This window comes from Micrasema longulum, unplaced genomic scaffold (assembly GCF_059751315.1).
Source record: "Micrasema longulum isolate JH-2025_06_02 unplaced genomic scaffold, ASM5975131v1 h1tg000664l, whole genome shotgun sequence".
NCBI classification, from domain to species: Eukaryota; Metazoa; Arthropoda; class Insecta; order Trichoptera; family Brachycentridae; genus Micrasema; species Micrasema longulum.
In genome coordinates, this window is record NW_028277860.1 from 41,686 (window position 1) to 68,912 (window position 27,227).

Sequence of the window (27,227 nt, forward strand, 5' to 3'; positions counted from 1 at the left end):
CGCAAAGGTGTTATTATCTCAGTTTCACTTTTCTATGACTGGCTGCTTTCTGCATAACTATGTTCAATTGAGACGTCTCACGCGGAGTAAATTCAGAAATACAAAACTTTAAAAAATCATAGTGTTGATAATACGATACATAAAAATTAGATTTTTTTTTGGCTTAGTTAAGTAGTCTATTAACAAATAAATAAAAAAAACCACTGAACTTCCTCATTTTAATCGACCTCTCCAAATTACAATATAATTATAAACTATTTTAAGTAGCCTATTAGGGTGTAATTTTGCCATTTTCCCACACAACTTATTGTTTGATTTATTTTGCAGTTTACTTTGTTTATTGAATATTGGTGTTATTACCTGCACTACTATGAGTGCCTGTACCAAGGCAGGAATTTCACATTTTTACTAACCAGTATCAACATGCGATAATTAACATACCATGTTTTTATTTGTTGGCAAATTGCAGTTTTCAAATTTCGCCTATTAAATTGTGAATTATTTATTTATTTACATTATTATTAAATCCTAACCATCAAAAATTGTGGTGTAAAAACACCCTTTTTAGAATATTAAAACTTCAATCAAACACTGATTTGAATCAAATAATTTATTTATTTTTTAGACAAAAATCTGTCAGTAAGTTGTTTTACTGAAAAAACTCAACTCTGGAACAACTACTACTTATATAGACAATTGAAGACTTGAGTAGATGAAGGCATTGTCGCAAATTAAAAAATATTTACTTTTTCACATAAATTAAGATTTTATGTACACGCCTTTCACATTTATTTATTTGTTCTTTTACAATTTATGTATTACTTTTTTTACATTAAATATAATGTTCTCGCATATAAAGCCAACTCTCGGAGTGAGAATACACCATCCGGCTATAAAGTTACCCATTCGGAAAAAAACCATTCTATGATTATCCATCACTAGGTACTCGGGTCGAGAATTGCAAGCGCAAACCGAAACCGTCCTTTACATGTTTGTTGTTAAACAAAAAAATTGGAATGCTAATGTTCTATGCAATAGAGCAAAAGGCCATCTCCATAAACTGGGGTGAATTATTACTCTAGGAGCCGACTACACCATAAAAAAGTAGCAGAAAACCAATTTTCAGAATAAATGAAGAGGGTGTGATAATTTGCCAATAATTGTATTTATGTTCAAAACTTTAGCCCAGATATATCCACTTTTTTTTGTCACATAACACCTTTACCACTCATGTCTTCAATTGTTTCATTTGGACTTCAGTTTGAAAATGCCCTTAAGGCAAAACAATTTTGAGATATTTTGTTAAAAAAAAAAAACAAAGTTAGTAGGCCCAGATAGTGTTTGATTTAAATATTAAGATTCTAATATGAAGTTCTACAAAATAAATTCCAACTAATAAATACATCATTTTTAAATAGATTTATGACACCAAATTAGACTTGTTTTTACAAATTAAAATTTGTTTCGGTATTTATACAACATACCCCTTATAGTTTTACATAACACATGTCTTACCTATATTGTTTAGGAAATTATTAAAAATAAAAGTTATTCTCATTTTTGGTTTATGCAAAATTTACTTTATGACGCATTTAAGTGTTTTATCATTAATATAATTTACTCACATATTTTTTAAAATCACAGGTCAGGTAAATAAAAATACAGATCAGCTTTAAAATTTTAGTTGTATTTTATTAAAAACACGGTGACAATTACAATTCAAGAGCTGTAAGAAAACATGTAGTTATTTATATAAAAGAAACATTGTGAAAAGGTATAAAAATATTTTTGCCATCAACAATAGTTATTGATCAAGAAGTGATTCGAGCATTAATACCTCTTCATATTAAAAAAAAAAAACTGCGATAAAAGAAAAAACCCGCTAATTTAATTGAGTTTTTTTACAGATAATTGTTACTTCTAAAAATACTTAACGCTTTACGAATATAACAAGTTTTATTATCGTTGTATCAATCCTAAATATAAGGAAAGCGAATTTGTTAAATGAAAGGAAAATTCTAGAGTTTAATAAGCAATCAGAATTAACTGTTATGTACATGAGGAAAAATGTATATTTAAATCAATAATGGTTTATTGTAATAAGATACCGCAAAAGTTTCATTCTAAACAATACATGTCTCAATGTTGTCAATAAGTGACATTTTAAAATCAGTTTTCTGGTGCATTGTAATTTTAATGAAAATTAGGATAAAAACTCTCACAATGATCGTGTTGACGAATCAATGAAAGATAAGTGAATAATTTATGTATTTTTTCTATGAAGGGTCTCCTGAAAATTTTAGTTTGAAAAGCATTATAACAAAAGTTAAATAAAAATGAATTGATTTTAATCACGAAATAGCTATGGAACAATGCACAGTAGTGCACTTTTTCCTGCATGCCATTCAATATAAGTAATGAACAACTGCATGCAGTGTGAGGAATTATTTGGAAAGAAAACCATTTCAACTTTCTATCGATCACAGATAATGTATTACAGATGTGAGAGAATAATTGTATGATTGGCAAATAATTTGGCTTGTACCAAAAGACATATTCGTCGGACAAAGCAACCGACACTGGGAAGGCGTGATGTAAGAAAGTTGAAAGTTGTAAATCATTATTGATATGCATAAGGTGCTCACCGCCTAGTTTAGTATCCTCCGGAATCCATCCTGCTCTAACTCGGCGCACGAGACATTCGCACCGGGCAAACACTTAGTTTATTGCGCGGGTGTCCGTACAAAGGAAACACTTAGATAGCGAGTAATTTATCACTTTTAGTTTCAGCGCGGCTAAAACAACCGATCTAAGAGTTAATTAACACATCCGTAGAATACTCCTACAGAATGTCTTTTGTCCAGGTACACGGTTCCATAGTCTAAGTTTGTCAAAATGCGATCCTCCTATTACGAATGCTTTCCTGGAATCCTGATAATGCACGATTCGTCCTCGGAACATCCGTTAAGCGAAAAAAGTATTCTTCCACAAATTATCCGATGAAATACAGTTCGGGTCCTAATCCATTATCCTCCGAGAAATTATCCAGTTTCCAAAATCCATCCAAATTAATCCCATTATGTCATACGGAGATCCTCAACAATCCATCCTTATTATCCTGCCACTCCGTCCCGTGGATTCATACATATGAACAGAAAAAAAGTCATTAGTTTATTATCATTCAATGTTTATACAGAAAAGGTTCTAATTTACAATTTCACTTACAAACATTACTCGGAACACAACCAAATTGTGTCCTCAACGTATTATTTAAACACAGCAGGTTTTTCCTTACTTTACAATAGGATTGCCTATTCAATTAGATTATTTTAGCCATCTTATAAAAACAACACGGAGAAACAACCTTATCCAAAATACACAACTTAAATCTAATTATGTGACAGAAAAAGGAATGACTTCAAAGTGATCAAATAATCTTATGGGAAATTTGTGAGTAAATAAAGTGCAAAACCCTTAATTCTAGCGCTTAAGACAATATTGCCAGAAAATAAACACGTACAAATTTAATTACAAAATAAAAATCAAAAGTAAAACATAAATATATTTTGCGTATGGAAGGTACAATACGGTTGAGCCAAAAATCAAATGATTCAAAAAGAAAGTAAAGACTGAAGAATCATTAGGTAAATGATAGCATCGCTCATATTACGTCAAGGGGTGGGGATACCTCACTTATCCAACACCCGCGGGTGCTAAATAAGTCGGGTCTCACAGTGTACGCACGGCCGGCGGGAGGCGGTAATACGTACATCGGGGCGCCTAGTAGTTGGAGCGGGAGCGCGAGCGGGAGCGGCTGTACACGCGTCGCACCGGAGAGTAGCGCGGCGAACTGCGGCGAGATGAGTAGGAGTGCGAGCGGGACCTGCAAATAGAGCTATGTATAACTAAATGCAACAGATTATAATGAGGAAGTTTCATGTTTTCTTTTTATTAAAAAAAAAACACAAAAATTATTAAGGCTGTAGTCGGGTAAAACGAACGCAAAATTAGGAAATCATACGATTTTGCCATTTTAAAACTAATGTTTTCTAATAATCGGGCAATAATAAAAAAACAAACGCCTTAATGAACAACTTTACTAAATCAATGTTATTTAACACCATTATTTTTGTAATATTTTTTTTTAAATTTACGTATTCATATTTACATGTCACTCTTTTCTTCTAGTTGTGAAACCTGAAATCTATGAATTTTTACTATGGCAGTTTATGATTGGCAAAAAAAAATTTGTGACAACATGGGAACATATTGTGGGATTTAGTGGTTAATGCAAAAACTTAAAAAAAACCCGACAATATTTTTTAAAAAAGTATTCAAATTTTAACTAATTATTTTTCCTCTTTTAATATATTTTAGTGAAATTTCATGGTAAATGTTAGGGAATCTATATAAAACTAGTTAGTAGAAAATAAAAACGGAGTGTTTTCTGTTTAGGATAGTCTCCATCTAGAGTTTTTATTACGTCCAAGAAAACAATTTTTAAATACAATTTATAGTGAAACATGTTAGATTGAAATATTATATTTACCGGAACTTCTCCTTTTCAGCACTTCCATACCTATCACCACTGCCTCCTCTGTAATCCTCCTTCACTCGAATGTACGAAACTTCTCCCTGTAAAACAATTCAAATACAATTATTAATAGTCGATACCAATGTAGTTACAGTAAAACCTCGTTTATACGTTCCTCAATTTTACGTTTTCCCGCCGAAATGTTCAGGGCCCATTTTTTTTTCTTTCAATTCCTCACTTTAGTGTTTTCCTCAGTTTAACACGGGGGTTTTACTGTATATATTTTTGTTCAAACTAAAAAAACCTTCTTTGGTCTGCTGAGAGATGAGTTTTCATAAAAACTGCTTTGTTCATTTTTATAAGACTAGCTGAAGCATGCACTGTTTTTAAATATAGATAAAAAACAATAAGTTGCATAATAATAGCAAAAATTATAAGACGGTTTTTGAAATGTGGTTACAATGTCCATAGATCGATCACACACACGCGCGCGAATGATCTAGAGCAGGGATGCTAAAACTTGAACTGCTGGCGATCTACCTCAATATTGTTAAGACTGCAAACGATTGACTCTGAGAATTTTAATTTCTCCTCCAAAAAGGCAAGAATTTTTATATTACCGACAATGGACATTTGCTTGTAACTTTCCATATCAAGCAAGCAATGCTTAGTCTAAGACATGTATTTGTTATATACATTAACTAATTCCCGAACCCCCCCCCCTAAATACAATGTAAAACAAATTTGTCAAAACAACTACCATTTCGGAGAAATATTGCCATTGAATTGTATTAACGGTCAACATTCTAGGGCGAGTTTTTTTATGATCACCACTGTAGTATGAAATAAATAAATTTAAAATATCAAAAATTTCAAGTGCCCTGGGCACGGGACACCCAGTGAGGACGCATTCATTTATTGTATGTTTATATTTAGTACATGTATTACAATAAAAAAAATCCTCACCTCATGAGATCTGAAACGCGAGTCGTCCAATTTTTTGACTGCGTACTTCATGTCTTCGAGGCGCAGGAACTCCACCACTCCGGTGCCGTCCTTGAAGGCGTCAGCAAAGCAGACGTCGCCGGCCTCACGCATATGGTCCTTCAGATCCTGCCACGATCCAGAGCTCGGGAGACCTGATAATTAAAAAAAATATTAATTCAGTGTTTTTTTTTTTCATACATTTTCAGGAAACTTTGCCATACAATTTAATGCTCCAATTTTTACCATGCGCAAGAAAACATTTATTGTATTTTTCCGTAGGGCTGAAGTTCCTTATTATGATGCTTAAGTGATCTACTCATATTTTGACAGTCAAATGAGCAAATACCACAAACAGTACCGGGCATCATAATGTCAATATAAATTATGTTACGAGCATTATTAAATTTTGCAAAATGGCTGATTTAGAAATACCTAACTGGGGGTGTGACTTGTTTAACATTTTAAAGCTCTGTAAAGTTTCAACTTACCACTGACTAGCACTCTGAACTCGGAGCGCCTGGCCGGCGGCCCCCTGCCTCCGCCTCTCCCTCCGCCCATGGGGCGGTCCGACCCGCGCCCCCCTCGGCCGCCGGGCCCTCCCCCTCGGGGGAATTCCACCCGGAGGCGGTAGCCGTCGTAGTCGTAGCCATCACGAGCGCGCACTGCGTCGTCCGCATCGCTGTGGACAAAATGTTTATGAGAAAAATATCAAGCCATAACATTCAAAAAGTCAAATAACGCAAATTTAAAAAAAAATTCAGTTAAAATCTGAAGCACTAAGTTTGTGGTTATTGTTATTAAAATTAGACTTTGTTAAAATAAAATAGGATAATGCTCATCAATAAATTATACCTCCCTCCACCTTATAGCTTTGAAGCCAGTCAGTAACAAAAAAAAGAAAGTGATTAAAACCAAAGCTATTTTATTTTAATTTTAATAAAATAATGCAGTTTCTACGAAAACTGTAGTCTGGTAAAGCGCACGCAAAATGAGGAAATTTACCATTTTAAAAGTTAAGTTTGTTTTTAATCTCGCAATAATAAAAAAACATAAATTCGATAAAAACAATAATTTTTAAAGGTATTCTATTAAAAACTACTCAAAAGTTTTATGTACCTAAAATATAACTACCTTTAGACAAGCAGATTACGCCATTTTAAATTTAGACTAAACTTAGGTATCTGGGTTCTCATAAAATATAAAGACTAAGTATTGAACTAAAATTGGTTGTAAAAATTCGAAGATAATAAATTGAACATGAAAGTGGCCGAAGCGAAATCTTAATTTTTATTTTTGAAAAGAAATAAAAGCATTTTAAATCACATACATTTTTGTGAAATTTTCCTTTATTTCTACGTAAAATTATGCCTTCGATTAATACTTATACAAAAATGGCACTATATAAATTATCCTAAATAAATAAATGTTTTATGTACCGTTTGTTCTGTTTTCTAGATTATGTTTGTAACTTTGTACAATACCTTCTTTCATTTATTACTAAGTTATTTTTGGACTTCTTAATCTTGTTATTGTGTAATGTTATATTTTCGTCTAATTTACTATTTTTTTCCATGTTAATAATCATGGCCTAAAAAAACCATAGTAAGCTCATGAATACAGTGTGTAAAATGTAACTTAATTTAAATTAGTAAATAAAATTGGGTTTTAATTTATTAAAAAAAAAAAAATTGATATATTTTGCGGTTTATGATCTCTTCACTGCCCTTTCAAATATAATCTGTTTAATCAGAAACACCCATCTGGTTTGCTATAATTATATCACATGTTCACCGGTTCGAGTTAACCATCTGTTGGCTGATTGACAACATAGTATGAAAAGTTTCTAGCGTCGTATTTCAATACCATTGAACTTTTCCTTTGATAATTTTGTTTCAATACAACAAATTGAAAAAACTCAGGAAGAATCAGATAATATAACATTCTTTTAATATGTTTATATACACATAAATGTTTTAATTTTTATTTTTGTAATATTAAATATGCAACTCAACATAGGGCTTTTAGTACCATAAAGTCTGTTATACTTTACTCTTGCAGTATATAATGAATAAATAAATAACCCAGAAATTATTATGAAAATAATAAAAATCAATATTAAATGACAAAAATTAATATAAAAATGCTTATTTCATCTCCTGTAATAATAAAGTACATTATGTTGGTTGGATTATTATTATTATAGATATTTTAAAAATAATGTTAGGTGTAATAATGAGTTTATAAAATAAATATATCTGCTGGTTGATAATTGATTACTCGGGTACTTTGTAAGGAAGTCAACTTTATCTTTTATAGATTAAAAAAAATTCCCAAAGGGACAATCAGTATTTTTTTTTTGATAAAAGAACATGTTCATTTAATGTAACATAATACATTGAATGTTGCGAGCCAGATATACGCCTCACATATGCTAAAATTATTTAGCTAGACAGATTTCGATATGGACTATGGAAAATGGAATTCTAGATGAGTGTTTTCGACTCGATTGTCTCAAACGGAATGAAATTTGCATCATACATACAGTTTAATATATTTAAGATATATCGAATACCCAATAATAGTGCACAGAGTACTGCAATATAACAACCTATCACAGTGTTATCTTAATAATTCAAAACTTATAAAGAAAACAGAATTTGTCATAGCCTTGATATTTAATATAGTACAGTCGAACTTGGTTATAACGATGACGGAAATAGCGAGATATCGGATGTAACGAGGAAACATTCCTCGACATTTTAGTTAATGTTTTTCTCCATACATTTATTAACTTTTATAAAGAGCTACTTCTCAGTCATACAAAAACTCTTCAATCGTTTATAAACATAATTTTAAAATAAGAACCTGAGTAATAAAATTGACACGGGTGGCTAACTTAGGACCGATGTTTATTACACCATGTAAGGGTCTCATCATCTTCGTTCACTTTCTGCACCTAATGGTGCATAGGGCACTGCATTGGTACACCAATTGCAGCGTATCCTGATTTTAAAAAATGTGCGTTTCAACTCTTTCGCTTTCGGGTAATGCCAGCAGGGCAGTGAGGGTCTACAATGCTATATTCAACACTCTGTTCATGTTTTGGCTCAGTTTTCTGCTTTTGAATGTCCTTGATGTATTTCGGAACTATTCGTCTTTGGTATTTTGGCGGGGCTAAGAGGGTTATTTTGGACTCGCTTAGCGAGAGTTCATGGAAGGTAAACTAACAGTACTGTGATGCATTTTTGAATCCTCTTCAGTACATTGGTCGTTTGATAAATATCTGCTTTTAACGATTGTTGACAAATTACCAGGTTCATATTTTTCATCATTTTTATCACTTTCAGACTTTTCTGTTGCTTCAAGTAATTCATCCGCTAGGAAGGTTAAATCCCTCTTAATTTTGTACCATCAGTGAAAAAATGCGTTGAATCTGGATCAATGTATTGACAGCCTACGTCTTTCTGATGAGAAACATTATGAGTTGATTGTTTATATTCAATATTACACATGTTTATACATGTGTAATATTCATCTATATGTACAAGAGGTGGTTTCATTTCACGAACCATTTTTCTCAGTAGAAATTCGCTCATGTCTGCCTTTCGAATCAACGCTGCGTCTGAAATTTTACTACACTAGATGATAGTGATTTCTGAGATTTGTTTGTTGATTCATGAGCTGCTGATATATTGACATGATCTTTTTTAGAAGCAACTTTTTCATACTTGACTGTAACTGGTCGAACGTTGTTTTTGAGGGTTTGGAAATATCCCCGCAAAGAAAACATGTCAATTTTTTTTTTTTACAAAATTCATTGTAAAGTGTGAAATGATTATAAAATTACAACATATTATGAAATAAATATATTACGAAAACTATCAAAAATACGAGTTTATAAAAAACAATTGCCAATCTTTCCACTCAAACCGACATAATGTTCTTATGAATATTTCCTTAATAGTTTTGTTTTATTATTTATCTCTACAAACTGTTCGTAAGTAATTGTTTACTTAATGACAACATAAAGGCGATCGGATTAAAAAAACCTCTCTGGTATAACAAGAAAATTCAGTCGGTCCCATCTTCCTCGTAATAACTAAGTTCCACTGTACTTTGGACTGCATTTCCACATCATTGTATAATTATTCATTTTAATTTACTATATTTTTTCCCGATGTTAATTATAATGACTTAGCACGGGCACAGCATTAAAAGCCTTAAGTTCGTAAATATGTAAACTTTAAATTAATTTAAAATTAATAAAAATAAATCGCTCAGTTTATTTTTAAAGTTTTTTGTTGATGGTATAATTTATCTTCAGGTATCTAACAAATTAATGAATACCACATACAAAATGACATGTTGTCCTTGTGCTGTGATTTATGATAAATACGATGAAATCAGATATGGCGTTAAGGTTCAAAGTATGATTATTTACATACCTACATTCCTTCAAAACAATAGACGCTAAATAATATTATTAGCCGGTAGCTAAAAACGCAAAAAAAAAAATTGATACTAATTAAAATGTAAAATCGAACTTACCGTGCATCTTCGAACTCTACAAATGCGAAAGGGGGCCCTCTTCTGTTTTTCAGATCGACGAACGTAACTTTTCCAAATTTGTAAAATAGATCCTGGATATCTTTGGTCCTTATATCGGGAGGAAGATTACCAACGTATATTCTACATTCGTTTCTGCCACCGGCTCCAGACATTATTGTGTGTATTAAAGGTTTTAATTACAATTCTGTAAGCAATTTCTGGCAAAATTACCAGACCCGAACGCGAACTTGTCAACCCAATCAAGATTATAATTTAAAATGGCGTTAGCTTGGTTTTTAAAATACAAGCCCTAATCACAGCAGATTGCAAAATACGCAGTTAAAGGAAAAAACTTTTTTGTTCGCAGGCTATAAGACTCACGTAGAAGCTTCCACTATTTTTTTTTTACGAAAAGCCACTAAAAGGTTTAAAGGAAAAAATAAATAGTTATGTTGCCAGGGTAAAACATATTTCAATCGCTCCTAAATAAGATTTATATAAACGGGGTTAGTCATGTAATTACTGGTGCTAGGAAAAATCATTTGAAGGCGGCAAAAAAGATTACTATTATTTATTTATTAAAATATATGATACAGCACTACTGCCAATTACAATGAGGATATTGTAATTGGCAGTAGTGCTGTATCGGCGGCCTCCGTGGTGTAGTGGTCAAGACGCTTGACTCACACACGGAAGGTTCCGGGTTCGATTCCCGGTGAGAACACAAAAATTAAAATGTGATTTTTCTCAAGCCTGGGTGCTCTGTGATGTAATTCACCACTGTAATTAGGCCTTCTGGCCTGTTGTGGTGCAAAAAAAAAAATGTAAATATATCATATTATTAGGTAATTGCAAAAATGTGTTTAAAAAAAGCACAATATATTATTAAGGTCCAGCATATAGTTAATAAAAACAATAATAAACAAAGACGAATAAGTCACTAACACACATTATGATGCATGGTTAGAGAAGAAGAGTCTAAAACTGGTAATCTTAAAGGAAAATATCCACTTCTCTCGGTAGACTGTTCAACAGATCAATCTTCCTTCCAACGGGCAATATCAACGGTAATTTTTTTCTGCATTCAGGAAGAACAGGTGGTCATTATGGATAACTTTATCATTTTTGTAATGAAATACATACTTTAAGGGAACTTATATAAATAATTTATAAGGTGGTTTAAAAAATATAAAACATGTTTTGTTTCATACAATATACCTTAGTTTTAATTGCATTCATTTGAATAAGGGATTTTACTTTGCTTTCAATTTTAAAAAGTTAAATTAATTTTTATTTACTTGGACATGTACATCCAGGATTATCCATTATTATAAATATTTTAAAAGTGAAAGAAAAAAAAAATCGCACATAAGTATTTATTACTTTCATATTATATTTAAATCTTCAGAGTAATAAGTGCCAAAGCGGTAGCGCGTTATTATTCTGAATTCTAAGTATAGATCGGTGTAATCATTGACGTTGTCATAAGGTACAATAGTAATAAGTTATGAATATTATGTAACAAACAAACATGCCATTTCACCGTAGGGGTAAACAGAGAGAACAGAACGCCATATCACTCTGTATTTATATACAGATCTCGCTTCATCTACATTCATACATCTTTTCATGCACACACGCCGATTATTCCTACTTTTGACATCTCCATTTTTAAGTATTTGTTGAATTTGGTCGTACCATGTCGTCCTTGGTCTTCCTTGTTTTCTGTATCCATCAACATTTGAACCGTAAATCCTTTTAGCCGTTCTTTCGCCGTCAATTTGCTTTACATTTCCAAACCACCGCAGCACTCCTTTCTTGATTTTGTCGATAATGCTAGTCTCAGCTTTACATAATGCACAGATCTTGTCATTTGTGCACCTATCATACATTGTTTTATCACACATTCACCTGAGCATTCAGCATTCTTTCATCATTGTTTTTTCTAATTCCATGCTTCGCTCCCATACATAAGGGGCGGTACAAGAATTCCAATATAATATAAAATTATGCACAGCATGTTTCCTAATATATAAATAAATTTATGCACAACAATGGTTGGCGAAACTCGTACCTTCTAATAAAAGGACCAAAATGAACAATAAAGGTATTATTTCTTCATATTTTGAAATTAGAAAATAGGTTTGAATTCAATATAATATTGCCCTATACAAAAGTAATTAGAAATGTTGCCAGTATATAATCTTGAAAGACGCATCTGAAAGAGTCTTCGGAAGACCGACCAATAGAATTGCTGCACCAGTTAAAATCCATTTTGTAAAAGATTATCCGCCAAGAGAGGGACCTTAGAAATTTTGGTGTAGAAATTAGAATTGCCGTCGTGCGTATTTGCCGATACATATATTATTGTATTCTCGCATTATTGTCAAGACCCTTAAAGGTAAGGTTTATTTTTTTACTAATTGCTGCTATTTTATCGTAGATATTAGTAAATATGAAATTGCATTTTTACTGAATAAAGAATTAGTTGTTTTTAGACATCGATAAAACGTTGTCTAGGCGATTTCCCAGATTATTTCAGGCCTACGGAACATAATTTCAGTTGATGGTCAAGCTAATTGTACCTGGAATAACGCAACAAATTACCATCTTGTATAATTTTCGAATTTTTTGATGACAGAATTGAACGTTAGTGCTACTGTCAGAGTCCACGCGAGAAATAAATATTCCGAAGAAATTAATAGGTAATTAGTTTCGGCGTGAATATTCTATCCTTAAAAGTTAATCAATAATTTATTTTTGCAGTTAAACTCTGTTTCTAAACCATTTTATTGCAATGCCGGCTTTTGACGAAAATTTACCTGTTTCTCCCATACTTATAATATGTATACCATAATATGCGCGTGTGAAGGTGTTTCCACCTTTCTATGTGTAGCGATTGATTTTTCGTCTTTATTTTAATGTCATGGAAACAATTCCAGTTGCTTCTAGATATAATTAGAAGCTGGATTGATTTCCAATATATTAATGCGAGATATTGCACAGTAGTAAGATAAACATATTAATTATTAGTTTGCCCAGTGTAGTTCAAGGTAACTGCAAAGATCAAAAGTGCATTTTATGTTTACATAAAGTAACCCTTTATTTTTCTCCCGAATCGTAAGCAACCAGTTGATAGATGTTTTTTAAGTAATGTAATGAGAAAGTTGTGTTTTTTTAATAAAAAAAATAATAAAAAAATGGATCAGCACTATGATTTTTTAAGTTTTGTGATTTTGAAATTACTCCACCTGTGACGTCTCATGGTCTTTATGGTGAGTTGTCCTGATTGGTGGGTTGGGTTCCCGGTAACCGGAAGCGTATCACAATGCTCTGTCATTGGTTGATTTCGGAGAACTAGTGACGTCGTTCAAAGCAGTTAGTTTTTCATACATTTTCGAGAAACTTAGCCACAATTAAATACTCAAATTTTTACCGCATGTAAGAAAACATTTTTGTATCCAATTTCCCCGTAGGGCTGAAGTTCCTCAAGTGATCTAATCTCAATAAACATTCAACCAGTTAATCAATTATTTAATTTGACCACATCAAAGTATTGATTTGTGTCTTCATAGGGCTCTCTAACCTATATCCAATTTCCCGTTGCACTGAACTTCCTTATTATTTTTATATCTATTCCCCGTCCAGGCGGATGAAGAATAGAGTTCGGTGTGTGACTGAATAGAGAAAGATTCTTAGACAATCGTTTTCGATTCGACTACTACTCTTGATTGAAAGAGTTAACTTTATGCTATACATATATCTATGACATACTTGGAGTTTTAAGCAAAAACGCCACGTCTAAGATCTCTGATTCTGGAAAAAACATCAAAACCAGTAGCGAAAAGACTATTTCTTTTATGTTAAACGTGCAGCTCGTGCGTGGTATAACCAGTAACGAAAATACTATTTTAAAAAATTTAATGTACACATTGAACTTAAAAGAATGTCTTTTCTCTACTGATTTTGTTGGTTTTTACCAAAACAGTCATCATGGACAGTGGCATTTTTGCTTTATACCCCCTCATTTCATCAAAAGTTGATAGCTACAAATTTTCAAAAAATAAGATGTCTTCGTAAATGGCATCAAATAATATTTGTTTAAAAAGTAAATAAAAATATTTTATATTTTATAAATACTGTAGCCAACGCGCTACCGGCGTCGTGTTGTGATTCCGCTGTTTACAGACCCGTTCACTGGTTGAAGGCAGTGGAGGCTAGGCGACCCAGTTGCGTCTCGTCAAGGCCGGATATGTCTTCAGAAGGGCCTCTTCAGGTTGAATTGCCCAATTTGCCGTGGTTAGGAATCCGTAGAAAGAGATGTCCAAAATCAAAGGCCAAAGTGAAGCGAAGGCCTCAAGAAATGAAGCCGAGTAGAAATCTGGGTCGGGGTAGAGAGTAGAGATGAGTGAATGCCAAACATCAGAGAAAATGTGACTGTTTATTTTTAAATGTGCATGTTTTATACCGTTAGCACTGCGCGCCCCACCATTCAACCCCGCCGTGCGAGCTTAGAATATTGTAGCGGAGAGAGAGAGAGAGAGTGATAGAGGAGGCCACCTGTCCACTCTAGCCATATAGTTTTAGTTTTTCTTCAATATAGGTATAATTTATACTCTTATTCAAAGTCAATATATAAATAAATAAACAAAACAACACAAAGAGATAGTCAGGTTTCAAGAAATAACAACACATTCCAAAAATAATCAATTAAACTATCACAAATACTACTGTTAAATAATACTGTTAGTTTCATATACTGCTATCTTTTATCTACTCATTAAGTCCATAATAGGCATTTTTTTTGAAGTACGCTTTTTTTGAAAATTTTGAATTTATTGTCCGTCATAATTAGGACATTGTCGGGTATTCTATTGTAGAAGCGTACGCAGTGCGCAGTGCCCCACAAACGATGTGCTTACCTTCCTTAGCTTCAATTCCTGGATTACCAATTTGTCTTTATTTCTAGTGTAATATAATTGCCGCTATTTTTTTGAAAGAGAGATATATTTTTACGCACATACATAATATTATCATAAATATACTGACTATATACTTTCATAATTTTTATTTCTTTAAACATATTTCTTAAAGAATCGCAAAAATTTAAGTTGTAAGTACCTCTCCCTGCCCTCTTTTGCAAAACAAAAACTGCGGAAATGTCGGCAGCCCGATCCCAAAATGCCACAAGACATAATAGTGTGAAAGTAGCTAAAATAGACTATTTTCACTGTAGCTACATTCGTTATTAGTCGGATCTTCCTGACGGCGTATGCTGCTGCACTAAATCTTGCCGCTAAAGCTTTTATATGGGGGGCCCACTGTAGGGTAGAATCTATAGTCAGACCTAGGAAAACTGTGCTTTTAACAAAATCTAGCCTCTTGTTATCTAGAATTATTAATTTCTTACATTACGTAAAGCAAATTGAATACATTTAGTTTTAAAAAAATATATAATTATATATTTGTCCCTCCAGCCACACACGTCAGTCAGAGGGCAGCAGCGCAGCACGAAACAATGCAGATTCAAAATCATTCAAACTGATTTATTAAAACTAAATAACTATTCTTAATGCCTCAGTATGGAAAAGGCCACTCCATATGTTACAAATACTAGTCTTGATGGAGAAGGCAGCACATTTCTAATACGCACATACCGAGGTTCCTAATGTTAACTATATAATCTATCGTGGTGGTGGTTTCAAGAATGGCCGCTTTCCGTAGTTGACGTCCTTGACAAATACAAAAAATAATATTCAACGTGCAGTTTTATTTGAATTGTTGATTTGGGATGACTTTTTTTAAAACTTTTAAAGTGCAATATCTCACATCTAGTAAAATGTAATTACCAACTTGTGTCAGAAATCCGACGATATGTAACATAACTAAACTTACTAAAAGTAAGAAAAAGATTCTAATTATAGACGCAGCAAGCAACATCTCCATCTTCAACTTTTAAACACTACAACTTCGTAGTTTTATATTACTGTCCTCAGTCTTATTTGAGTCAAATCTGGAAGCAGTAATAAGCCGCGGTGCAAGGAAATGAAAGCTTAAACATTTATGGTGTACAACAGGGCCTCCGTTCAATATAATTATAATGTAGATAGATAGATGTGCACTGATATGCAAATTTTATAATGAATGCAATTTGTATTCGACTCACCAGTTGTTATGTTTTTGAATATTTTTGAATAATAAAAAAAAACTCTAAAGCTACAAATTGTTAATAAAACTTAATTAATTCATATACTATTCTGCGAACTACTGTGGAGTGTTAATTTTTTTGTAATTTTTCTCAAGTCATTATTTTTTTAAAAATATATTTTTTGACAAATTTCAATTGTAGCATAAGCAGATACAATCAAAGGTAGTATACAAGTATGTCAGGATCGATACGTGCGGTGTTCCGTCCTCTGCCTACCCCTACGGGATATGGCGTGATAGTAGTAATAGTGATTTTATTTATATTTAATAATTTAGTTGTAACGCAAAAATTTATATGTGAATATGAATTTGTCAACAGAACCGAAGACAAAATGTGCGACCGAAAGGCAGTGATTAAGAATGCCGACATGGGGGATGAGATGCAGCAAGATGCTGTGGATTGCGCAACACAGGCATTGGAGAAGTACAATATTGAAAAGGTTTGCCAAATTTATAATGTAGAGTTCGGAAGATCTTTTATTATTTATTATTATTGAAATCACTCTCGAAATCTTTAGCAAAATACAAGGCATAAGATAACTATTCAAAGAAGTAAGAACTTACAGATTTCGCATTAATATTTATTATGTATACAGAAGGTGAGGAAAAAACTCTCCTCTCCCCCTGTTTCCATGTACATTTATAAATAAAATTTCACAACAAAGAATTCATTAGATTTTTGTAGGTGGTAAAAATGTAAAAGTTAAGTAGAAGATAAATTGAACGTAGTTATGCAGAAAGCAGCCAGTCCACAATTTTGAAAAAATGTGACATGGGTGCAGTAAGGTGGTCAAAATGTTCTGCTAAAAACAGCCAGGCCGCTTTCATACAAAAATAGGTCGATCACAAAAATTCATTTTGAAATTTTAAGAAGAAAAAAAAGAAAAATCTTAAGGTACTTTAAAAATCATTAAAACCGGTTAAATATATAATTGGATTGTTGTTTGTAATATTTAAAAAAACTAATGTATTCATTGTTTATCATTTTTCAAAGTCAAAAACATTCCAACTGTTGTGTAGATTTGATGATCTACTCTTTTCACAAAAGTGCTATTATCTCTGTTTCACTTTTCTATGACTGTCTACTTTCTGCATAATTACGTTCAATTTAGGATGTCATCAATAGACCTGATAAAACATTGTATTATACTCGGAGTAATAAAACGCCATCCGCTTGTAGAGTCGCCCATACAGACAAAAAACATTGTATGATTATCAATCACAAAGTTAGTTACAGTTCACTGCAATACAACGGGCCGTAGGTACTCGGGTTGAGAATTGCAAGCGCAAACCGAAATCATCCATTACGTGTTTGTTGTTAGACCCAAAACCAAACCAAAAATTTGAAAAGCTTTTAGTGCGAAAAGGCGTCTCTTGCGGGTGGGTAGCTAATTATTACTTTGAGGTATTATACAAACAATATTATAATAATGTTACTTAGCTAACAGTAGAGTTCTGAGGAGAGCATCTATAGTGCCAATATTCAGTTCAATTAATTTCTTTAAATATAACATATACATTACAAGCATACATTCAATACGTACATATTATAAAAAAGAAAAAATACATGAAAGAAACTCGTGTTAGGAGAAGTAGTAGGAGAATCTTGCTCCGGAAAACCCCTTCGGATACATTGAACAGATCAATATCCAGAGCGATGTTCATCATAGCGATAGCCCTTCCAACAGGCATAACCATAGGCAGGTTGGTCCTGTACATCGGAATATGAAACAATCTATGCTGACGCTGTCTTAGGTAATAGGAACACACAAACCAATGCTCATTATAATCTCAGAATTATCGATCATACCGCGCAACAATCGATAAAAATGTGTAGTCAAATACACATTCCTTCTACTCTCCTGTCTAACTGTTGTAGCCAAGCATACCCTGGAGAAACTCAAATCGTAGCATGCAAATTTATGAGAGGTCAGATGAGCGCATCAAGCGTTAGTGTTGCTGCGTCTCTGTCTGACTTCTCTGAGCATAGCGACTCTAATGCTCGTCTGACCTCTCTAAGCGCACCAACACCGATGCTCGTTTGATCTCTCATAGTTCATTACACTGCTGCATCTTCATTGACGCTGCAGATACTCCTCGGAACTCCGCCTTACAATACATTAGAACCTAGACTCCGAACGAACTGTATATTTCTAAAATCAAAATACCAGTAGGTGATACACAAATAATATTTTTTGGTTTGTGGTCCCGTGGCAGTAGATAAATAGATATTATAATTAAATATGTATTAAAGCTGAAAAGGTGTACCTTAATGTATTCTATTTATTTATTAACGGACATTGTCCATGTATACAATTTAAAGGATTTAAATATTACAATAAAATAATAGTTAAAACATTTTAAAAAAGAAGGAAAGAAGTATTGACAAACATAAGGGACATCGAGACAAGATCTGGACTATTTATTTAGTGCTCGTTTAAATCGTTGTAAACTTAAACCAAAAAAGTCCAGATGGGACATCAAGACAAGATCTGGACTATTTATTTAGTGCTCATTTAAATCGTTGTAAACTTAAACCAAAAAAGTCCAGATCTTGTCTTGAGTTAACAATACGACAAAGACGGGTCATTGGAGAATTAAGGCCATAGTTTGTTTTATGCTAATCGATGAACAAGTACTTCATTGTTTCTCAACCTACAAGTCGGAATATTGAATTTGACTTATCCCAGTAATGTTAGAACATCGATTATACCATTTAGTATGCCGAACATATATATGGAATTAATATTAGTTCTACGTTTTTGAAAACTAGAAATATTGAACATTGACTCTATATCAGCGTAAGAATAATCACCTCTCTCTAGTCCAAGCATCCACTCTACTTTTCGCAGCAAGCGATGTTGGACTGATTCAATATGATTTATGCGATTGACATAGAATGGAGACCAGACCACGGAGGCATATTCTAGAAGAGGGTGAACAGTTGAACATATTCTATTAAATAAATAAATCATGAGAATGAAAATATATTTTTTTTTTTAAATACTGAAATATTATTCTTACTAGTAACATTGTATTATGTATTAAGCATAAAATGTATTTTTTCATATGCATCCACTTGACCTTTTGCTGACATTTTGTTACTGATCGTAAATTAGTATATTTTGATAACATTGAATGTGTAAGTAACTGCAAGATAATGTGATTATTTTTCCGTACCAGCAAGCTTCTCGTTCTCACATTTGGGCTTTGTTCCAGGACATTGCCGCATACATAAAGAAAGAATTCGACAAAAAGTACAACCCGACCTGGCATTGCATAGTGGGGCGTAACTTCGGGTCGTACGTGACACACGAGACGCGCCACTTCATCTACTTCTACCTCGGCCAAGTGGCCATCTTGCTGTTCAAGAGCGGTTAGACAGTCCGGCCTCGCGTAGATGTTCCCTCGTATCTCCATCCGGTTAAACTAAATTGAAGAATGTGAAAAAATTTCCCAATATTCCATGTTCTCTTTGCATGACTGTGTTAAATCATTAGATAAATTTAAAGGGTAAAACAATATATGGGAAATTATTAGTTTAAGGACGGCGGCATCCTTTTCCGATGTCGCGTCGCATTATTATAATATAGATGTTACTATAATTTCAAATTATATATGTTGAGTTTTTTCGTGCCCCTTGATTTTTATTGTTTTATAAGTTTATCTTATATGCCGAGCAGAGTTGGAGTCAATCTACGGGTAGCTGATTATACCCACCGTTCTCCCACACGACTCCCCGAGATTGGAGTGTTCACTCTAGCGCAAGTCATCGACCAGCTACACGGTGAACATTTCATATTCACCTTCAGTTCAATTCTTAAAACACCTCTTTGTTTTAATGAGTTTGTATTTTATATCCATAAATGTAAACAATACCTATATCTATTACTACTCAACTTACTATAGTATAACGCATAATTTTATATAGTGTACACAACTACCTACCCTTTTATACCTTTTAAATATAAATATTGTATTTTTTCTATGTTAGGTTGAAACATTGACCGTTTGATTATGAATGTGAATTATTTCAGTAGGCTATGTTCGTATTAACGAAAGCTAAATATGGATGCCAATACCATCGATGAATAAAGCAGGGTCGTTTGACAAACCATAATGTAAACTAATTGGTTGTGTGACGTGGTCAGGAGTCATCTCCCTAGTCAGTAATGGTTTGGTTAATAATAGCCACTCACTAAGTTAATCTCTCACATTGGTAGCGATCTTCCGGAACCATCGGGAAAGACTTATGGTTTGAATGTCGGTTAGGATTATTGTGCGCTTGAACAATGGCATCTATAAATTACTCTCTTTAGGCCATCATCATCTACGTGGAGCATGCTTTTGTTATCTGTCAATTAAATTATTTAAAAAATGTTTTATCTCGATAATCATGGACATTTTTGAATTTCAGACGATTGTTTTATTTTTGATAATTTTGTCAATTTCCTTATATCGGCTATATAAAGAAACCTCTAGTAATTAAGCGGTGTGATTGGAGGGTGTGAGAGAAATTCCTGTCTCGATCGTTTTACGTAATTCACTCTAATTAATAAGCACAAATTTATTTATGATTTGTTAGGTTTTTTTTACTCGCAGATTAGTTCGAGTAGCTATTTAACCACTCCCGCATTTATGTTTATAAGACTAAATATTTAGCTGGATGTCTGAATATTGATATGTTAATATGTAGCTCATTAGCCGGTGTACCACATAGCATGCAACTTCGGGACTTGTAATTTCTAGAAATTTCATCAATGTAAAAACCATTTGGATTTTTTTCCGTGTACTTAAGGACAGGAGCAGGAATGCTATTTCTTGTTTAAGTTATGTTTGAAAAATATATCTATTTACTGAAGCGAAACTAAATCTACCAACTGTCGCAATGTGAGCAGTGACCACATTATTTGGTTTTGGTTTGTGGCAATAAATCAGTTCTCTTTGAATGTTGTTTTACTCCATCACAAACCCACCCACCACATGCATTCATTTCTTCATCATTCTGAGCAAAAACATAATACTTCATAGTATATTTAATTTTTCAACTGACATTTCTTGGTGGAACTGCATTTTAGTAATTCCAGGTTTTTTCGCGACCGACATCGGAAAGCAATTTTTTTGAGATATTTTTTTGTTGCATTTTAGACTGGACATTTGACACCTGTATAAAATGGCCGATCAGCAAAAAAAGTTTTTTCTAAATTGATTTAAAATCTTTAGAAGTTCGTTTATTTTACTAAACCTGTAGCCTAAGGCCGTCGAATTCCGGAGTAATAACCGCGGCATCAGCTAATACCTTCTGGAAGAAATACAAAAAATGGACCTTTTGAATATGTCACTATTTATTGTGTAAAGTAAAGTGGCCACTTAAACCAGCCAATGACAGGTCATATGCCCTGTAAATGCCTAGACTTCTATATTGCCTTCTCAAAAATGTTTTCCCCCTCTGTTGCAATAAATTTAAATATGAATAACCCCCTAGGGAGGAAATCCAGCCAGTCTGCAAGCATTTGGACATACTCAAACATTGTTGAACAAGCCTATTTATTGAATATACAGATATTAGTTATATTTTAAGCACATAAGTTATTAATAACAGTAACAGCTGCCAGTTATTAATAACAGTAGTGCTGTACGTGTAGCTTGCTAATTACAAAAAGAGTTTCCATTTCAACGAACTACGACTATCATTCTTAAACTAGTTAGTGAATGGTTGATTTTTTTGCATTTGTATGATTTTTCACAAACATTTATACTATTGAGCTTTCAGATATCATAAATAATTGTTAGAAAATGGAAATCTAGTTGCAGAGTAGGAAGCGAACCTCTGGCTTCCGATCCAAGTTCAGCAACACTACTGTGGGACCACAATTCGGCTCTTATCTCTGGCGTATTTCATACAACTTTGGATGATATTCCGAAAAAAAATGAGAAAGGGAACATCATTTTTAATTATAGTCTGTGGTGTAGTGGTCGAGACGCTTGACTCACACACGAAAGGTTCTGGATTCGATTCCCGATAAGAACACAAATTAAATTTAATGATTAATTTATTTACAATTTTTTGTTTACATTTGTTAATTTTTTTTTTAACATAATATATCACTTTATTTACAAAAATAAAAATCCCACATTAAAGAATTAAAATGCTGTACAGTAGAGGTTGTTAAAGAAAACACGCAGTTACTAGAGAATATTTTAATTTTTCCCAAAAATAAATACTTTTTCCACCAATAGAACATACAATATAATTTCAAGGGTATAAAAAAATTTGAGAGCAAGATCTGGTAAAAAAAAAGGATTACTTAAAAAAGAAAATTATTATTGATATAAAAGAATAGGAAATAAGAGATTTTTCTAGGTTGGTTTTATACAAAACAAAACATCAGAAAAATAAATACTAAACTAAAACTAATTGCAGGGTTCTTTTCCAAAACTAAATTTTAACTTTTTCAGAAATCAATATTTTTTATTATAGACTGAAGTTAAAAAAAAAGATGGGGGGTACAGTTAAGAAGGTATGATGGGTATTTTTATTTTCTGAAAAAATTAGGCCGGTTCACCAAATACACTAATGCATATTTGAAATAATATTTTTTTTTGTTATGCAATTTTACCTAAACTGACTTGTTCTGGAAATAGTTTTTTATAAAAAAATTATGTCTACCCTGGAAATAGTTCATTTTGAAAAAAAAACTGATTATTAAACTACAAAATCATCCAAAATTATAGTTGGATTAGAATGACAGCTGTCAAACTAATTTCATTAGTGATGGGAAATTACTGATCACTGATCAAATCGATTTTATCAGTTTTTTCATGCAATCATGAAATTCTGTTTCCGAAAATTGATATAAAAACGCAAAAACAAGCCTATTATAGCGTGTTTAAGACAATTGTTCACCAAAAAATAAGACATTTATACTTTTTTTCATGAACAACATCACATGAATTATTTTTTTATTCGATCAACTTACATTGATCGATTTCTCCCATCTCTAACATTTTTGCAAAACGATGTAATCTTGTAAGAACGTCGTTAATAATTAGTTTTATTTTAGTTTTTTTTTTAGTTTTAAAGCTGTTTTTATGCATTTATGTTGATTTATATGTCAAGCATGTATTAAAAAAAAAAATTAACATGCCAGATACGAATGATTTTTCGTGTGTCAATATAAATCACTCCTTAGACGTTACTACAAAGTTATGTCCTCACTTTTTCTGACAAATGTCATTCTAATCAAGCTATATTTTAAGGACTATAGTTCGTTTTTACAAAAAAAAAATAAGCAACATGTTTTGCATCCCCAAATCAACTAACTCAATTTTACATATTCTGGAAATAGTCAACTTTGGAAAAGAAACTTACAAATACGAGGCACTGAAAGAAAGAGAAGCTTAAACAACTTTTTTTTTAATGTGTATCTCTTGCCAATACAATAAATAAGAAAATTGTTATGATTACAATTTATTTTGATGGAAAACATACGCCGTTTTACTGAGAACCGCTTGATATTTTTAAAAGCTTCTCTGGTTCTCAGTGGGCCCATATTACACAATATGACAGAAAATCAGACAGTGATACCTTAATATCAATGTCTAGGAATACAAGAATTCATTATTACAAAAAAATACACATTAAAATGTTGCAATTGGTTATTCTTAACTTGTTTCAGAATTAGCACCTAGGGATTGCCAATTACATTCAGCAGAAGACAGATTTCTATAATCTTGCATCAACGGCGAGAAATAAGAAACTCTGTTTCATTTTGAGAATGCCCAAAACATTGTTTTGGTACAAATACTCTTTACTTATTAGATTTTAACTCTTAATCCCAGATAATTTAGCATAGAATGTGCAAAAAATCCCAAGAAATTTACTTGCAAAAAAACATATTGTCACCTCAATTTGAATGCAACGTAAGTAAATTTTTTCTGCATTTCAATCTTAAGATTGATTATTTTTCATCGTGCAAAATTGTTGACAGAAAAAAACTTTTGAAGAACATTTTTGGAATAACGCGTATCTAAAAAAAGATATGTATTGCTTGGAATACAGCGCAAGTCAGTAATTTCTATAGAGCCATTTTGGTGAAAGGGCGCATCAAGGGCGCTGTACAATAAATAAATATCCCAGCACTTCTTGCAGCTACCGAGCGCATGGACGGTTGGGATTCTAGTTCCTCATTTTCAATTATGATGTATTTCAATTATAACAGGTAGGGTCAGTTGTACAATAGTTTACTTTTGTTTGGATAAATGTATACCTTAAAAACAAAATATTAGGTAAAAAATGAATATTTTTGCACAAAATTACTGATTTATGAAGTTTTTATTGTCTCCTGTAAAGTTATCATTATGTGACTTTCGTTTTATTCAAATTGAGGCAACAATATTGAGTTTTGGAACATAAAAACTTAGTTTAACACTTTGAGGTCGATTGTTTATCTTCCCCATGAGATTTTCCACATACACCAGTTAGGGCTGATCATCGGCTTTTTGGGATTAAAAGGCCTTAGGTTGGTTTTAGTCTCACGCTGACTGTCGGCTCTGATAGGTTAATACTATGAAGCGTTCCTGAGTAACGTTGAGCCGTGCGCAGCCATACACGGTGCGTGTCATCCTGTACATCCAGTGCTCTTGTCCCTACCATGTAGACAATGAGGGGGTTTAGAGCAACAGCGAAAGGGACATTGAAAGTTGTAAATGTAAATATTTGTACGTGGTTTTCTTTCCTGAATTTGGTTGACAGAGGAAGAAATATAATCAATTTGTAAGGAAAAAAAAAATTATAAAGTTTATGTTTGAAGCACTAAATTTGTGGTTATTCATTATAATAAAATAAATAAAACAACTTTGTTATTAACCACAAATTTTTTTAATTTTTTATTTTATACCAACCGGTTTCAAAGCAAACAAGCTTCTTCGTCAAGGTGATTGCGATTCAATCTACATTGGAAAACTAAAAGAAACTTCAATATTAGAGTAAAAGAACACTTAAGATGCTTAAATAATAATAATTTTTCTGAATTCGCAAATCAGCTGATAGAAAATAATCATAACTTTAATATAGACACTGGATTAAAAGTACTTCATGTTGAAAATAAAATATTAAAATTAGACAACTTAGAAATTAAAAAAGCAATTCATAATAAGAAAATAATAATTAATAACCAAATAAACAATATTTCTTTTAGTCCTCTCCTGTCTAGCTTCGAAAATATTGTTATCAAATTACCACCCGTAATAAATCAAGGAAAAAACGACTTGATTTATTGGGTCCACGTGTAGTATTTAGTAAACATGATAAGAATAAAATAGGAATCAATTAATTAGTTACGTAAACCTTGACGAAGAAGCTTGTTTGCTTTGAAACCGGTCGGTGGAAAAAAAATAATTAGTGGTTAAAAACAAAGTTGTTTTATATATTTTATTTTAAAAAAAAAATGCTTGCTTGTATGAGTGAATCTGGAGAAAGAGACATTTAACATTCAGTGAGTGTTTTCGTTTCGAGTTGATCCGAGGCGCCGACGAATACAATTATGTATGTCTGTACTTCGCGGTGATCAGCACGATATTAAAACGACTTGAGCTGACAGGACGGCGCTGACTAGCTACCTGCCGGCGTGAGACTAAAACCAGCCTTTGAAGTATGAAAACTTACATAGTAAATAATTAAAACCACACGAGATGTATAATCAAATCGTAACACACTGTTAATATATAATCACTAACAAGGCCGCACATTATTACAATAATTGCTTATAATACAAATAATCATTTTAAAAGTGCTCTTGTGGATGTATCTTGTTATGAAAGGTGTAAATCTTAAATATGAATGCAAGTATATATACACTATCATAAATACCAACATTTAAAAAATATTTCTTCTACATCAAATATAATTTTGTCAATACTATACCATGTGAATAAATATATTTACAGGGTGTTCTTTAAACCCTGTCACATCCGAAACCACGATGATCAGTATGGGCAATAAGACATATTAGCATATTAAAAAAAATATATAGAACAAAGATATTTTTTTAAATAAAATATTTAAAAAAACAAATGGTCGCTTACTTCTGCAGGGGAGAAGTGAGGGGAGCGCGGCGGAGTATCAGACTCCCTCCTTTCCCCCTCTCGTTTCACCCCTACAGAAGTAAGCAGCCATTTGCTTTTTTAAATATTTTATTTTTTTAAATTTTATTCGTTCTAAAAAAATATTTTTGTGCCAATATGTCTTTTTTCTCATACTGATCATCGTGGTTTCGGATGTGACAGGGTTTAAAGAACCCCTGTATATATTTTTAACTGTTAGATTTTTAAAAATATGTACCATGAAAATTGATATTTCGTATTACCTACTTAAAAATGTTTAAAAAACGTGATCATAAAAATATCAACTAAACGTCCTCAAGTTTATTATTTTGAGGGAGCTAATTTTAAGCATTTAAATGGGGCTAGTTAAAAGCTTCCGACACAATCCTTCGATTCCTGTTTGAAAATTACCCCTGGATACAAAAATTATGGTAGGAAATCAGTGATAAATGCGCTTAAAAGATAGCAAATAACAAAACTTAGCAATGTTCCTTTTTTGGGTGATACATGTGTGTTGGATTTGTTCCGACGTTTCGGCTACCATTGCAGGGTAAGCTGAGTGTTTTGTAGAAAAAAGGTGTGTGTTTAAGTACTAGTAATTTGTACTGTGTCGCAGTCGGCAGTAGGCACATTTCTATTCATTTTTGTAGTATGTCCAACACACACGATATCACCCAAAAAAGAAACATATTGATATCAGTGACCGTGAAAACCTTCGCACCTATTTAACAAAACTTAGGATTATTTATCTGACCATATGTGGCATCTGCAATCGTAAGAGGTTAAATAAATATACAAGTCAAAATGTTTGTTATGTTTCATTACTCTAAGTACATTTATTATATTA

At 32.5% G+C, this 27,227-nt stretch overlaps 2 protein-coding genes across 3 annotated transcripts; one reads left to right on the top strand and one right to left on the bottom strand.

The window, feature by feature from the left end:
* Positions 1-1,668: 1,668 nt before the first annotated feature.
* Positions 1,669-10,352, bottom strand: LOC148279790 (serine/arginine-rich splicing factor 1B-like). Its single transcript, XM_088229384.1, has 5 exons — positions 10,070-10,352; positions 6,010-6,200; positions 5,501-5,673; positions 4,550-4,635; positions 1,669-3,883 (listed from the first exon to the last, which is right to left on the bottom strand). Exons 1-5 carry the CDS (start codon positions 10,240-10,242, stop codon positions 3,781-3,783), a joined length of 726 nt encoding a protein of 241 aa, XP_088085510.1. The 5' UTR covers positions 10,243-10,352; the 3' UTR covers positions 1,669-3,780.
* A 1,978-nt stretch (positions 10,353-12,330) lies between these two features.
* Positions 12,331-21,225, top strand: LOC148279791 (dynein light chain 1, cytoplasmic). 2 transcript variants are annotated; one of them, XM_088229385.1, is made up of 3 exons: positions 12,331-12,470; positions 16,596-16,716; positions 19,496-21,225. In XM_088229385.1, the coding sequence occupies exons 2-3, from the start codon at positions 16,609-16,611 to the stop codon at positions 19,655-19,657; spliced, it is 270 nt and encodes an 89-aa protein (XP_088085511.1). In that variant the 5' UTR covers positions 12,331-12,470; positions 16,596-16,608; the 3' UTR covers positions 19,658-21,225. The 2 variants fall into 2 exon arrangements, with proteins under 2 accessions (XP_088085511.1, XP_088085512.1); XM_088229386.1 differs by lacking the exon at positions 12,331-12,470 and adding an exon at positions 12,923-13,344.
* The last annotated feature ends 6,002 nt before the right edge of the window (positions 21,226-27,227 follow it).